At 47.7% G+C, this 15,426-nt stretch overlaps 1 protein-coding gene across 2 annotated transcripts in view; it reads right to left on the bottom strand.

Moving 5' to 3' along the window:
* Nucleotides 1-13,561: 13,561 nt before the first annotated feature.
* DCN (decorin) overlaps nt 13,562-15,426 on the bottom strand; it is a 42,452-nt gene continuing 40,587 nt past the window's right edge. For both annotated transcript variants that reach the window (XM_054168075.1, XM_054168076.1), the window contains exons 7-8: nt 15,248-15,386; nt 13,562-13,782 (exon numbers count right to left, since the gene is read on the bottom strand). In XM_054168075.1, coding sequence (XP_054024050.1) covers nt 13,588-13,782; nt 15,248-15,386 — 334 coding nt within the window. In that variant the 3' untranslated portion in view covers nt 13,562-13,587. The remainder of the gene's footprint in view (nt 13,783-15,247; nt 15,387-15,426) is intronic.

Below are 15,426 nucleotides of genomic sequence, written 5' to 3'. Positions count from 1 at the left end.
CCCCTAGCCCTACCACTCCCTGACACCCTCAAAAGTCGCTCCCCAGCTTTCTTGTAGCCCCCTGCAGACACTGGAAGGCCACAGTTATGTCTCCTGGGAGCCTTCTCTTCTCCAGACTGAACAGCCCCAACTCCCTCAGTCTGTCCTCATATTATTATTACTATTAATATTACTACTACTATTATTATTTGTTTTTCAGCTGAAAAACTTCCATTCCTCCACACTGAAATGTTGTTTGCTCAGCCTCTAGGCTGCACTTCTGCTTGTTAAATGGAAAGTGTTAGGGCACATACTGCAAGCATAACAAACCTTGTGGTGCTCCCAAGCCTTTTATTCCTTAAAAGGAAAGGACAGCTTTGGAAATTTACAAAAATGGTAAAAGTGGCTACAACCTATTAGGAGACCGCAGCAGATACTTCAGCTGAGCATAAATCCTTGGGTTTGTCATGCTGAAGAATTGCTCCCTGCTTTCTTTCAGGCTTGACAGTGTCCACATTCCAGCATTGTTGGTCTCTTCTTCGCTGCTCCTCAGGCTGGGATCGTGCCAAACTGCACGAAGAATAGTAGAATGGTTTGGGTTGGAAGGGACCTCAAAGACCAGCTGGTTCCAACCCATGGGCAGGGACACCTCCCACCAGCCCAGGTTGCTCAAGGCTTCATCCAGCCTGGCCTTGAACACCTCCAGGGAGGGGGCATCCACGACCTCCTTGGGCAACCTGTTCCAGTGTCTCACTGGAAAGAATTTCTTCCTAATCTCCAAGTCTGCCCTCCTCAAACTTCAAGGCACTGCCTCCCATCCTCAGTAAACTCAGTAAACTTCTCTTCTCCAGGCAAAACAGCTCCAGGGCTCTCAGCCTTTCCTCATCACACAGATTTTCCATCCTTGTAGCCTCCACAGCCTCCCTGGGCAACCTGTTCCAGTGTCTCACCACCTACACTAGAAAGAATTTCTTCCTAACCTTCAGTTTCAATCTGCCCTCCTCAAGCTTCAATCCATTCCCTCTTGTCCTATCACCACAAGCTCTTGTGGAAGGTTCCTTCCCAACTGTGCTGTAGCCCCCTTCAGGTGCTGGAAGGCTCCTCTGAGGTCTCCCCAAAGCCTTCTCTTCTCCAGCATGAACAGCTCCAACTCTCTCAGCCTGGATCCCTTCCCTCCAGCTTGTCAGCTGCACCACCCTCCTTGGTGTCATCCACAAACCTGCTCCAGGTGCTTCTGCCCATGCCTCTGACACTCGATTTAAACTGTCAATGGCAAAATACCTTTGAGCTGATTCCAAGCTTGCCCAAATCTCTTTTGTAAGGACTGCCCAGACAGAGGCAAGCTGCTGTTTGTAGGACAGATTCTCATACACCAGATTCTGTGCTACAGCATTTGAAACATCTGCCCTACATATAAAAGAACACTCTGTGGTCCTGGAATACGAACCAATTCCAATCATTCTCAATCATTATTGGTGGGCAAGAAGTTCTCCATGGGACAGCAATGTGCCCTTGTGGCCAAGAAGGCCAAATGCATCCTGGGGTGCATTGAAGAGTGTGGTCAGCATGTCAAAGGATTTTCTCCTGTCCCTCTACTCTGCCCTAGTGAAACCATACCTGGACTATTGTGTACCTGGACTATTTTGGGGTCCCCAAGTTCAAGAGGGACAGGGAACTACTGGAGAGTGTCCAGTGGAGGCTACAAGGATGCCTTCTCTGGAGACTTTCAAGAGCCATCTGGATGCATTCCTGTGTGATGTGCCCTAGGGGATCCTGCTCTGGCAGGGGAGTTGGGCTGGATGATCTCCAGAGGTGCCTTCAACCCCTGCCACCCTGTGATTCTAATGTAAGGAATGTGAGAGGACCTCAAAGAGTTGTTGGATTTGTGGGGAAGTTGTGGCTAGGAACAGTTCTGTACTTGAAACAGTAGAGATTATTCATGGGGAAAAAACAAAGAGGTGGACTTGGCAAGCTTGAGTAACTCATTGCCTGTTGTTTGTACATGGATCAACACAGACCTGCTTTAAAAACCATTAGGTGCTAAACCTCTTCCCATAATCTAAACATTAGCAGTGTCTGGCTGCCTTCAGATCACTGCTGCTCAAGGTTAAAAGGGATGCTGCCGCCCCTGTCTCGAGCTGCTCTGTGACACAAACCATTCCATCCCATCCTGTTGCTGCTGTACTGAGTTCAGCAAAACACCTTGGCCCCCCCATGCCCCAGACAACACACAACCATCACCTAAGCCATGAAAGGTTAGAGAATTTTCCAGTTTGCTGCAAAACCCTGTGGTCTTTGGCCAGGATCTGCCAGGTTGTGATGGACACTCAGTACTTCACTGCCTGCGGGCAGGTGGTTGCATCTTGTTGTAGCACCCAATTTCCTCAGCCTCTTCCCATAGGGAAGGTGCTGCAGCCCTCTCATCATCCTCATAGCCCTCCTCTGGACCAGTCCTCTCCTACTGAAGCAGGCAAGCTTATGGCTAATTTTTTGTTGGGGGGGGTTGTAAAACCAGGGGGAAAAAAAAGTTATTTGAGGACAATCTCTTGAGTTCTTTTTAAGTGTAGTTACTCTTATTTTTCTTCTAAGGTTTTTCCTCCCAGACAGAATTCCTCATCCTTTTCCTGTTTGAGGACATTGAGCTCCTGTGAAATAATGACTGCAAATATGCTTTTTGACCAACTGAAATGGTCTGCTCTGGCTACCACCAGATTCCAATCCAGTGATGAACATCTCTCTATTCATCATAAGGAGGCCCAGAGTGGATTCACCTGGTGTTGTGCTGCATGCAGTATCTCTTCTGTTGGCAACTGTGTGGTGTTGACAACCTCTACAAACCCTTTGTTTTGGGCTGTATGTCACTGCTAGCAGCACCTCACCAGCTACAGTTTCCCATTAGAAAAGCTATTTATGTCATAACTTATACCATTAGGTTTAGCTCCACTTCTCTGTGAGGTGCAGATCACCTTTATATAGCTCATAGAATTACAGAGTTGTTCTGGTTGGAAAGGACCTCCAAGAACATTGAGTCCAACCATAAAGCCAACACCACCATGGCCATCAAACCATGGCCCCAAGTGTCATGGCCACAGGTTTCTTGAACACCTCCAGGGATGGGGACTCCACCACCTCCCTGGGCAGCCTGTGCCAATCCCTGACCACTCCTTCCCAGATAGAAATATTTCCTAATCTCCAACCTAACCCTCCCCTGGCACAATTTCAGGCCATTTCCTTCTCCTTCTCTCCTCTCCTTCTCTCACCTGAGACTAGGGAGAAGAGAACAACCCTCACCTCACTGCAGCCTCCTCTCAGGGAGTTGCAGAGAGCAATGAAGTTTCCCCTCAGCCTCCCCTTCCCCAGATTGAGTGACCCCAGTTCCCTCAGCCACTCATAACTCTGGAGCATTATAAGAAAATAAGAATTCATCTCCAAAGCAGTGCTGCCATCAGCTCATCCACAGTTTGATCAAGTTACACTTTCACTGTTCTCACCCTTTTCTCGAGTGTCAGCATGTCTCACCTGAGCTTTACACTGAACCTTCTCTCAGCCATTATTACGTGACTGAAGGAGAGGAAATGGCCTGAAATTGTGCCAGGGGAGGGTTGGGTTGGAGATGAGGAACAATTTCTTTGCTGCAAGAGTGGTCAGGGGTTGGAACAGGCTGCCCTGAGAGGTGGTGGAGTCCCCATGCCTGGAATGTGTTCAAGAAAGGTGTGGCCATGGCACTTGGGGCCATGGATTAGTGGCCATGGTGGTGGTGGGCTGAAGGTTGGACTCAATGATCTTGGAGGCCACTCCAGCCAAAGCAATTCTGTGATCCTGTATATGGACTGTTTCATTATTATTACTTTCAAAAGAGAAGCAAAGGTTCCAGAAATGTTGAAGCTTGGAATCAGATCACAGAGTAATAATTTGGAAGTGGAACTGCTGGTTTTGCACAGAACTGCTGACACAAACTCAGCTGCAGCACCACTGGTGAGCAACACTGTAATTTAGATCATGGAATCATAGAATCATTCAGGTTGGAAAAGACCCTTGAGAGGCTCAGGTCCAACCATTAACCCTACTCTACCAAGTTCACGGCTAAATCACATTGTTAAGCACCACATCTAGGCAACCTTTACACACCTCCAGGGATGGGGACTCCACCACCTCCCTGGGCAGCCTGTGCCAATGCTTGGTCGTGTTCCTGTCCCTTAGAGAACTTTGGTATCATGGCTGTGGCACAGCAAAATCCATTAAATGAGGATGATTAGGGGGCTGGAGCACCTCTCCTATGGGGATAGACTGAGGCAGTTGGGGCAATTCAGTCTGGAGAAGAGAAGGCTCCCAGGGCTCCCAGGAAACCTAATTGTGGCCTTCCAGGATCTGCAGGGGGCGACAAGAAAGCTGGGGAGGGACTCTTTAGTGTCAGGGAGTGATAGGACTGGGGGGGATGGAGCAAAACTAGAAATGGGTAGATTGAGTTTGGATGTTAGGGAGAAGTTGTTCCCCATGAGGGTGGTGAGAGCCTGGCACAGGTTGCCCAGGGAGGTGGTGGAAGCCTCATCCCTGGAGGCTTTTAAGGCTGGATGTGGCTGTGAGCAACCTGCTGTGGTGTGAGGTGTCCCTGCCCATGGCAGGGGGGTTGGGACTGGCTGATCCTTGAGGTCCCTTCCAACCCTGACAATTCTGTGATTCCTCCCAATCCGAACTCAGGAAGGCTAAATGAGACCTTCTAGTTTCCAGAGCTGAGCACCACACCTTTGCAATGATTTTGCTCATGAGTTTTGCACTAGCAGCTAAATCTTGGCATTGATTATAGAACTTTTAGCACCACAGGAACTGAGTAACCAGCCCTGAGAATGCCTGATGTCAGAGAAGCCTGGGGACCCAGCTATCAGATCAGAAAGAGTCACACCTTCTGTAAAAGAGTTTTGGTGAGGCTTTCCTGCTTCTCTCCTGTCCTACTGAAGGCTGTTCTTCCCCCTTTCTGAGACTTATCAGAAGTGGCTTTGGTTTTGTTGTTTTTTTAGGCATGCTAATGTTTCTCTCTACAATTCCCTGAAAGCAGGTTGGAGTGAGGTGAGGGTTGGGCTCTTCTCCCTAGTCTCAGGTGATTGAAGGAGAGGAAATGGCCTGAAATTGTGCCAGGAGAGGGTTAGGTTGGAGATGAGGAGAAAGTGTCTTTGCTGCAAGAGTGGTCAGGGATTGGCAGAGGCTGCCCAGGGAGGTGGTGGAGTCCCCATCCCTGGAGGTGTTCAAGAAAGCTGTGGCCATGGCACCTGGGGACATGGTTTAGTGTCCATGGTGGACTTATGTTGGACTGGATGATCTTTTCCAACCCAAACGATTCTATGAACCTACACATGCAGGGGTTCCTACTACATCCCAGAGATGGCTGGAATGTTATTAAAGAACTTGGTGCTGGAGATCAGCAGTAAGGGACAAAAGAGAGAAAACACCTCTAAGTTTAGTCTGGGTTTGTTTCATTGATGGCACAATGAAAAGTTAACTGCCCTGAGGTTGGAGCCCCCTGGATTGCTCTCCATTAGCCAACACTTCACAGGCAGTGCTTCAGTTCAAGATTTTATTGCAACATATTCGCTTTCTCCTTCCTTACAAGAATGATGAGCATGGGCAAGGAGGAAGTTCTGCACCAGGAGAGTGGGGAAATACTGGGACAGGATGCCCAAGGATGTGGATGAGGCTCCGTCCCTGGAGACTTTCAAGATCAGGCTTGATGTTGCCCTGGGCAACAAGGAGGATATGGATCTGATGGAGCAGGTCCAGAGGAGGCCACAAAGATGATCAGAGGGCTGGAGAACCTCTGCTATGAAGACAGGCTGAGAGTTGGGGCTGTTCAGCCTGGAGAAGAGAAGGCTCCAGGAAGAGCTTAGAGCTGCATTTCAGTATCTGAAGGGGAGCCACAGGAAGGTTGGGAAGGGACTGTTCAGAAGGGCTTGTGGGGATAGGACCAGGGGCAGTGGTTTGAAACTGGAGCAGTGCAGATTTAGCTTGGACATCAGGAGGAAGTTCTGCACCATGAGGGTAGTGAAATACTGGAACAGGTTGCCCTGGGGTGTACTGGAGGCCTCATCCCTGGAGACATTCAGGATCAGACTTGAGGTGGTCCTGGGCAGCCTGATCTCCTTGGAGATGTCCCTGCTTATTGCAGGGGGGTTGGACAAGATGGCCTTTGTGGGTCCCTTCCAACCTGATGCAATCTGTGAGTCTGTGAGGTCTCCCTGCTGACTAAAGGGGTTTGGACGAGATGACCTCTGAGGCTCTCCCCAAACCTGATGAATTCTGTGGATCTGTGGCAAAACTCTGAAGGATTATTCTGAGTAACAAATCAATCTTTGGGAGGACTTCAGTTGTCTAGAGACAAACAGCATTTAGCATGGTTCTGCCTTTCATGTCAGGATCATTTTATGTATTGTGAAAATCCTTCTCTTTTTTATTTCCCCCCTGAAATTTGGCTTATTCTTTATGATCTTGATGCCTACAAAAATTCAGTACCTTGACATTAAAAGATGAAAGGCTCCATCAGCAGAACACTACATGATTACCTTAATTGCTTTTGAGTTTTCTTGTTGAAAGGGCTTCCTAACATGGATTTAGTAGCAGACACAGGGCACCCATTTTGCAGGGCTTTAGGTGGGGATTTGAAGGCTGCCACACAATTGCTGTATGGACAGCACCAGCCTAATGCATCTCAGTTAAAGCCTTCATCTGGAAGCAATAATGGAACTTGTCCAAACCTGAAGTTTGCAAAAGTAGCAGCAAAATCCTGAAGGCTTTTTCATTTGGGTACAACATGTTTAAAATCCTCATTCAAAGTTGATAAAAGCTGTGAGAAGGATTGAGCTCAAATTCACTGCTTCACAGATCACATTGGTTTGGAAGGGATCCTCAAAGGTCATTTTGTCCAGCTCCTCAGTAGTCAGCAGGGACATCTCCAACTAGATCAGGCTGCCCAGGGCCACACCAAGTCTGATCTTGAATGTCTCCAGGGATGGAGCCTCAACCACATTCCTGGGCAACCAATATTTCACCACCCTCACTGTCCAGAACTTCCTCCTGATGTCCAAACTAAATCTGTCCTGCTCCAGTTTCAAATCATTGCCCCTGGTCCTATCCCCACTGGCCCTTCTGAACAGTCCCTCCCCAGTCTTCCTGTAGCTGCCCTTCAGACATTGAAATGCAGCTCTAAGGTCTCCCTGAATCCTTTCCTTCCCCAGGCTGAACAACCCCAACACTGTCAGCCTGTCCTGATAAGAGAGCTGCTCTACTTCAGTGTTGTTGGGTCAATAACAAAAAAAAAGCTGGGAAAAAACCCAAACCAACAAACAACTCCCCCCTGGAATTTTGCTTCATTTCATGTTAGATACAACCCCAAAAAGTTCCTAAACTGTAACCATTGATACAGAGTAGAGCTGGACATATTCTGCTGCCCATTCTGCCAGCTGCTGGGAGCAACAGAAGCTGCCCGTCAATACCTGAGTGTATCAACCATTTATCACCAGAAATCATCATTAGCAAGTGTTTGTCTCACTTGAGGCCATGGTTTAGTTAGTCAGGAGGTGTTGGGTGATAAGTTGGACTTGATGACCTCTGAGGTCTTTTCCAACCTTATTGATTCTATGATTCTGTGATTCCACCCAAGTGTGAACCAAGGACAGCTCTTTGGATGATACTGTTCTGGGTGGAGGTGGTTTAGGAAGGCTTTTAATGTGTGTGTAGACAGTGGATGGCATCTTCTGTTTAATTCCCCTTCCAAATTAAGTGGCCCTCTGTAGCTTTCACTTCCTCTGTCTGAAGACATTGGAGCCTTCCATGTGTGTAAACAGTTGGTCAAGCATTGGGGGTTGCTCTCTTCTGCTTAGTCTCAGGTGAGAGAAGGAGAGGAAATGGCCTGAAATTGTGCCAGGGGAGGGTTAGGTTGGAGATGGGGAAAAATTTCTATCCTGGAAGGAGAGGTCAGGGACTGGCACAGACTGCCCAGGGAGGTGGTAGAGTCCCCACCCCTGGAGGTGTTCAAGAAACCTGTGGCCATGGTGTGCTTTAGTGTCCGTGGTTGTGTTGGGTTGATGGCTGGACTTGATGTTCTTAGAGGTCTTCTCCAACCAAACCAATTCTGTGGTTCTGTGAAAGAAATTGTGTGGACAAAGCACTTGAGGATGTGATCTAGTGGCCGTGGTGGTCTTTGGTTGATGGTTGGAGTGGATGATCTTGGAGGAGATTCTGTGTTTGCAGGTACAAACTCCATTCCCCAAAGGCTTTGCCGTGTTGCTTGCTACAGCCACAGGTGTGCATTCAGAAACCTGAGCCTCACAGTGCAGATTCTCTGACTTGGATAGAAGCTCTTTATTTTTTTAGTATTAACTGATGATCTAAGAAGCTGTGTGCATATATTTCTATTCATAGAGATCATTCAAACACTCCTGTTTCTCAGAGCTTTGCCCATTCTTGGGTTCCCTCCCCCCAGATTTAAATCTCACTTGAAGCAGGCAGGAACAGACCATTAACATTCTTCTGCTCTGGGACACCCACATGGAGGTAATCCCCCAAAGCTTTCCAGCAGCATAATGTACACACTGAGGGAGGAAAGAGCCTGACAAAGCAGTTTTCAGGAAGCTACATCTCTGGATGGCTCAGAAAGGAAAATGTGGAGTTTAACAACCTCTGAAGTGCCTGCATCCAGGCTGAGCCTCAAGGCCTTGTGGTTCAGCCCTGAACTTCCAGAGCAGCAGACCAAAGGCAGATTGATGCCACCTTTAAAAGTGCCTATTGCTGCATCCAACTTTTTGAGTGTTTGTGTCAGGTTAATTCAGATACCAAAGCAGTCCTGGTCTTGGGCCTGGCCTTTTTCAGGAGATACACAGAAATAAAAAGGCAGGGAGGTGGAATAAAGAAAAAAAGAAGGAAATAAAAAGAAAAAGGAAACAACAAAGAAAAAAAGGAAAATATAGGGGGAAATTAAAAAAGGAAAAAGAGGGGAAATGGAAAAAGAGGGGAAATCAAAAAATGAAAAAAATGGGGGGGGAGGAAAGGAAAAAATAAGGGAAAGGGAGAAAAATAAAAAAGGAAATAATGAAAAAATAGGGAAAGGGGGAAGAGGGTAAAAAAAAGAACAAGAAAAATAGAAGAAAAAAAACAGGGAAAATGGTGGGGGGGGAAGAAGTAAAAAGAAAAAAAAAGAAGAAAAGGGGGAAAGAGGACAATAAAAAGGGGAAAATAGGCAGGAAAAACTTATAGAGGAAAAGGGAAGAAAAAAGATAAGAAGGGGGAAATAAAAAGGAGAAAATAGGAAGAAAAAATAAATAGAAAAAAGAAAAGGAGGAAAAATTGAAAAGGGGAAGAGGACAAAGGTAGAAAAAATAAAAGGGAGGGAAAAACAAGAAAAGGAGGGGGGAAGAGAAAATAAAATGATTTTTTAAGAAGGAGGGGGGGGAAAATGAAAAATTAAGGAGGGGGGAAAAAAGCTGGGGGGGAAAAAGGGGGGAAATATTTAAAAGGCAAACAAAAAAACCCCAGAAACAAAATCCAACACAAAAGTGAAGCAGCAGAGTAAGGATATGAATTTATGTCACCTTTTTGCATAAAGCTTCCTAGGAGAGGCTGAGGGAGCTGGGGTTGCTTAGCCTGCAGAAGAGGAGGCTCAGGGGAGACCTTCTTGCTCTCTACAGCTCCCTGCAGGGAGGTTGTAGCCAGGTGGGGGTTGGTCTCTTCTCCCAGGCAACCAGCACTAGAACAAGAGGACACAGTCTCAAGCTGTGCCAGGGGAGGTTTAGGCTGGGTGTTAGGAAGAAATTCTTCCCAGCAAGAGAGATTGGCCATTGGGATGTGCTGCCCAGGGAGGTGGTGGAGTCACCATCCCTGGAGGTGTTCCAAAAAGGCTTGGATGTGACACTTGGAGCCATGCCTTACTTGTCAGGAGGTGTTAGGTATTAGGTTGGACTTGATGGTCTCTGAGCTCTTGTCCAACCTGGTTGATTCTGTGGTTCTCTGAGACCTTTGCTCCTGGTTTTTGGGGCAGCAGCGCAGGTCGCTGGTGTAGCTCAGCGCCACCAGATGGCGCTCTGGAGCAGCGGCGGCGTCAGCGAGGCTGCTGCGAGGCGTCCCCAGCTCCTCTGCAGCTGCTGTGAAGGGGCTGCATGAAATTAACCCTTGCAGAGGACTAAAGCACTCGCCTCTGCTAATTTGGATGATTGAGAGGTAGAGAATGCGACCTGCTTTGAAAAACAAGCAACAACCGAGCAGAAAGATTAAAGTGGTTCACTATTAGGTAAAAAAAAATGTTAGAAAAGGTGATCAGCTAAAGGGTTGTTGCTAAATGTTGTGTGCAGAGGATTTGAGGAGCAGTTGGTGGAGGGAACTGGGAAAAAATAATAATCTATAAGCCTGGAAACCAGAGCAATAGGTTAAACCCAGAGATTAAAGGTTGATCTTTTCCTGGAAATGGAATTAGATTTGCTGCAATTTATCCAGCAGCAACCAAAGCTGACTGGCCAGGACCTGGTGCACTCTGGGGGAAGCCAGGCAGCTCCCTTCTGACCTGAACATTTTGACAAGGGTCAAGAAAGGGCCTGATGCATTTGTGGTCTAGGGTTGAAACATGACATTCTTTAGGAGTATAGCATTTTGCTAACAGCAACAACAACAAAAAAGTGTATGCACGTTGGGGAAGCCTAAACCTGAGGGGCAGCATTGCTTTAAGACATTAAAATAAAATAAGGCAAAATAAATACAATAAATAAAATAAATACAATAAATTAGGACAAACCATAAGAAAACAGAGAAACACAGAAAAGGAGGCAGGGAGAGGAGAGGGAGAAGGGAGACAGGAAGGGGAAGGAGAGGGGAAGGGAGAGGAGAGGGGAGGGAAAAGGGACATGGAGAGGGAGGAAGAGAGATTCTATCCTCATACCCTTGCTTACAGTAACCCCTCTGTGGCCCAAGGTTGTGGGAAGGGCTAAGATACCTTAGGCTGCAGCAGGGAGTTGATTCTATTGATTTTATCAACTCTAAAATGTCTTCATACTTCATGGACATGCAGTGTTGGGCCCAAAGGCTTTCTGCTTCAAAATTCATTTCTTCTGCCCAGCTGTTCATGGTTTGTTTGAGTTTGGTTTCTCTTTTCTTGCTCCTCCTCCCTTCCTTCTTCCCTCCCTTCCTTTTTCCCTCCCTTCCTTCTTCCTTTCCTTCCTACTTCCCTTCCTACCTCCCTTCTTTCCTCTTTCTCCCTCCCTCCCTCCCTCCCTTCCTTCCTCCTTTCCTCCCTCCCTCCCTTCCTCCTTTCCTCCCTCCCTTCCTTCTTTCCTCCCTCCCTTCTTCCTTCCCTTTCTCCTTCCCTTTCTTCCTTCCTCCCTTTCTCCCATTCCCTCCTCCCCCTCTTGCTCCCTCCCTCCCTCCCTCTCTTTCTCCCTTCCTGCGTCTTCCTCTCTCTCTCTCTCTCTTTTCCCGCTATGTTTTTGGTTGGTTTGTTAGCAGGAGGCAGAGTCATCTGTTCTGCATTTCTATGAGAAGCTGCTTTGAAGTCCTTGCAGATGCTGTGTGAGGATGGGGTGCTGTCAGTCAGGCACTGCAGGTCTGGCTGCAGAGCTCAGGGAAATCCAGCAGCGTGTTCACCTTTGGAATGTGCCATGGTCCTGCCGAGCTCTCATCTTACAGGATTTGCTCATTCTGTGCTGTTGCACAGGGCTGGGAATAAGCAAAGTCCTGAGGTCTCTGCAGCCCTCGGTTGTTACTGGGAGTGTATTTCATGAGGAATAGCTTCTGCTTTAGCACAGAGGGCAGAAAGTTAGGTATGGGACACACCATGGGGATTACCCAGGAGGACCAAGCTCAGCTATTTTCTGCTGGACGCACAGTTGCTTCTGATTTGAAAGAAGAGCCTCAACATGAGCCTCCTCCTCTCCAGGCTAAGCAACCCCAGCTCCCTCAGCCTCTCCTCATAGGGCTTGTGTTCCAAACCCCTCACCAACTTCGTTGCCCTTCTCTGGACACCTTCCAGCAAGTCAACCTCCTTCCTAAACTGAGGGGCCCAGAACTGGATCTCCTGCCATGCCCCAAGTGGTCAATTCTGAAGGCTGAATCACCACCCAAGGCTGTGCTATCAAAACAAAAGGAGACAAACACTGGGGGGGGTTGCCTGTATTACATTAGTCTTTAATATAAATGACATATAAGTTTTACAAATTAGAGAGACTGCCCTTGGAGCATTAAAGAGGCTGCAGAAGATTCTTTGAAGGTGACCTTTTTTTGTCTTTTTCTTTTTTTTTGTCTTTTTTTCCATTTTATTTTTTGATTATTGAGTATATGTTTAGCTTGGTAGGTTGACAGTAGGAATGGGCAAGCCTACCTTTGGTGATGTGCTTTGCCACCCAATGGTATGTCTTGAAGAATCCCAGTTGGCAGAGGGCTTCAAGTCACTCTAAGGAGACGCTTTGCATAGATCGTGTCCCAGCTATGTCCAGCTAGGCCTTGCAGTTATTTCACTTCCTATTTCGCTAAGCTTAGGATTTTGCTTAGAATCTACGCTCCACTAATTCATCTGAGGGGGAAAACTCTGTTTAAAACCCCAGAGCAGTCAGGGCTGCTGGCAAAGGGGCACTGCAGAAAGAAGGGACCAGCGAACTGCTGTGATGTTTGGGGTTAGATACATGCACGGCTTCAGACCAATGACTAAACCCTAATGCCATACTCTGCAAGGCAACCTCCCTGAAGCCATCACAACTACCCTTGTGACTAAGGGGATAGAGGGATTTGCCTTTCCAGAGCCAAGCTCCAGACATAGGTTACAGGTTTGGTACCTTTTTATTTTGCACTGCAGACTACTCCTTCCTTTGTTCCCTAGGATTATGTTAGGCTAACCCTGGACAGCATTGCTCTAGAAGAATGGCAAACTTTAAAGAACTATTGATGTGCACAACAGGAATTCCTTTCCTTCTTCCCCAAGATAATGCCATTAGCAACAACTTGATTTTGCCTCTGCTAAATAGATTGCATTCAGAATTAGCTTAGTGTTCTAGCTGGATACTTAAACCTCCAGGGCTTGAAACAAACTTTGAGGAGGTCACTCTCACCTTCTCAAGTCTGAAGATGATCTGAGAGTCTTTTTGCCCTCTACTCTTTTGTGTATGTGTGTGTGTGTGGCTAGAAAAATAACCTCAATCACTATCTTTTCCTTTCTTTTCTTTCTACATCATATTTGGACAAATATTTACTCCGAATCTCATATACATTGGCATCTGAGAAACCTGTAGCGTTCAGCAAACTGAAACAAAAACAAAACCACAAAACAAACACCACAGAAAGCATGCTGGGGGGAAAAAAAAAACCCAAACACAAGAAGGCTGAGATAAGTCAGTTTAAAGCACAGTTGGCAATTGGGTTGTTTTGGGGTATTTTTGTTATGGTATGCTTGACCTTTTGTTCACCTGCAACGATTCCTTTATTCTACATCAATGGATTCGCCTCCACTTTAGAGTGGAGCTCCTGGTGCTTGGCATTCCTTGTTAGCAACAATTTCTCCTTTATTTTTGGACAGGCCTACGAAGAGAGACTTCAGCTGCAAAACACCAACCGACCTCCTCCCCCCCCCCAACCCCAATCTTCAGAGCTCTATTTGTAGTTCCCGATCTGTACTGCGGAGCGTTCGTGGATACATCGGAAAGCAGAGGGTTGGATCTCCCAGTACTGCACGGGGTTGCTGAAGAGGCTGACACCAGAGTAGCTGGCCTTCTTGGTGTTGTAGCCAAGGGGGCAGAAGTCGTTGATGCCAATGGAAGCAATTTTGTTGTTGTGGAGGTAGACCACCTGGGGAAAGGACAGAAGGTGCAGAAGTGAAACACCGGAGCGTGGAGGACCTGCCGGAGCGCAGGGACGCACAGAGGCTTGGGGCACCTCCATGTGGGGACAGGCTGAAAGCATTGGGGATGTTCAGCACAGAGAAGAGAAGGCTCCTTGGAGACCTTAGAGCTGCAGTTCAGTACCTGAAGGAGACCTAGAGGAATGCTCCAGAGGGACTGTTTAGAAGGGTCTGTAGGGATAGGACCAGGGGCAATGGTTTGAAGCTGGAGCAGGGCAGATTTAGGTTGGACATCAGGAAGCAGTTCTGCACAGCGAGGTTAGTGAAATACCTGAACAGGGGGCCCAGGGATGTGGCTGAGGCACTGTCCCTGGAGACCTTCAAGATCAGACTTGCTGTGGCCCTGAGCAGCCTGATCTGTTTGGAGGTGTCCCTGCTGACTGCAGGGGTTTTGGACAAAATGACCTTTGAGGCTCCCTCCCAACCCTATGCAGTCTGTGAATCTGTGCAAAGCTGTGGCAAAGGAGAGAAATGATTTGGTGTCCAAAGTTCAGTATGGATTATGAAATTCTGCCAGGGGAGGTTTAGTTTGGATATTAGGAAACTGTATTTTTACTGCAGGGGTGGTCAGGCATTGGAACAGGCTGCCCAGAGGTGTTGATTGATGGCCAGCTGAACACGAGCCAGCAGTGTGCTCAGGGGGCCAAGAAGGCCACCAGCATCCTGGCCAGGATCAGCAATGGTGTGGCCAGCAGGAGTAGGGCAGGGATCGTGCCCCTGTGCTGGGCTCTGGTGAAGCCACACCTTGAATACTGGATTCAGTTTCAGGTCCCTCGCTACAGGGAAGGCATTGAGCTGCTGCAGCATGTCCAAAGCAGAGCAACTGAGCTGGAGAGTCTTGTGAGGAATGGCTGAGGGACCTGGGGGTGTTTAGGATGGAGAAGAGGAGCCTGAGGGGAGACCTCATTGCTCTCTGCAACTCCCTGAAAGGAGGTTGGAGTGAGGTGGGGGTTGGGCTCTTCTCCCATGTGGTAAGAGACAGGATAAGAGGAAATGACCTCAAGTTGTGCCAGGGAAGGCTTCTCAGGCACTGTCCCAGGCTGCCCAGGGAATGGTGGAGTCACCATCCCTGGAAGGATTTCAAAGCCACATGGATGTGATGCTGAGGGATGTGGCTCAGTGGCAGTGGCTCAGCAGCAGTGGTGGGGCTGTGAGCTCTGGGTGAGCTGTTGGACTTGATGATCTCAAAGATCTCTTCCAGCCTCAACAGTCCTACAATTCTATCAGCAGACCTCCATAACCACATCCAAACAGTAATCAGAGTAAGAGCCTTCCTGTGACATGCAGCTTTCCCCTGCCTGTTCAAGAGTTTATCAGCCCTGCACCCATCCACCTTTTGCACAGACTCTGAACATGCTTCTGCTTGAGGCTGCATAAGCACAACACAGACACCAGTTGTATGACAAACCTTACCTGGATGTATTTGTGGTCACCCAGCCCACCAGGTACTCTGACAAGTTCATTGTTGTTCAAGTGGAGCTCTCTCAGATGAGGAACATTGTTGAGAGAGCCATTTTCCACTGAAGAGATGCTGTTGAAGCTCAGACCCAATCTGAAAACAAACAAGCAGACAGTGTTAAACTTGCCCACAT

This window comes from Dryobates pubescens, chromosome 15 (assembly GCF_014839835.1).
Source record: "Dryobates pubescens isolate bDryPub1 chromosome 15, bDryPub1.pri, whole genome shotgun sequence".
NCBI lineage: Eukaryota > Metazoa > Chordata > Aves > Piciformes > Picidae > Dryobates > Dryobates pubescens.
The sequence above is the reverse complement of the archived record's forward strand: the minus strand, read 5'-3'. Positions and strand labels throughout refer to the sequence as shown.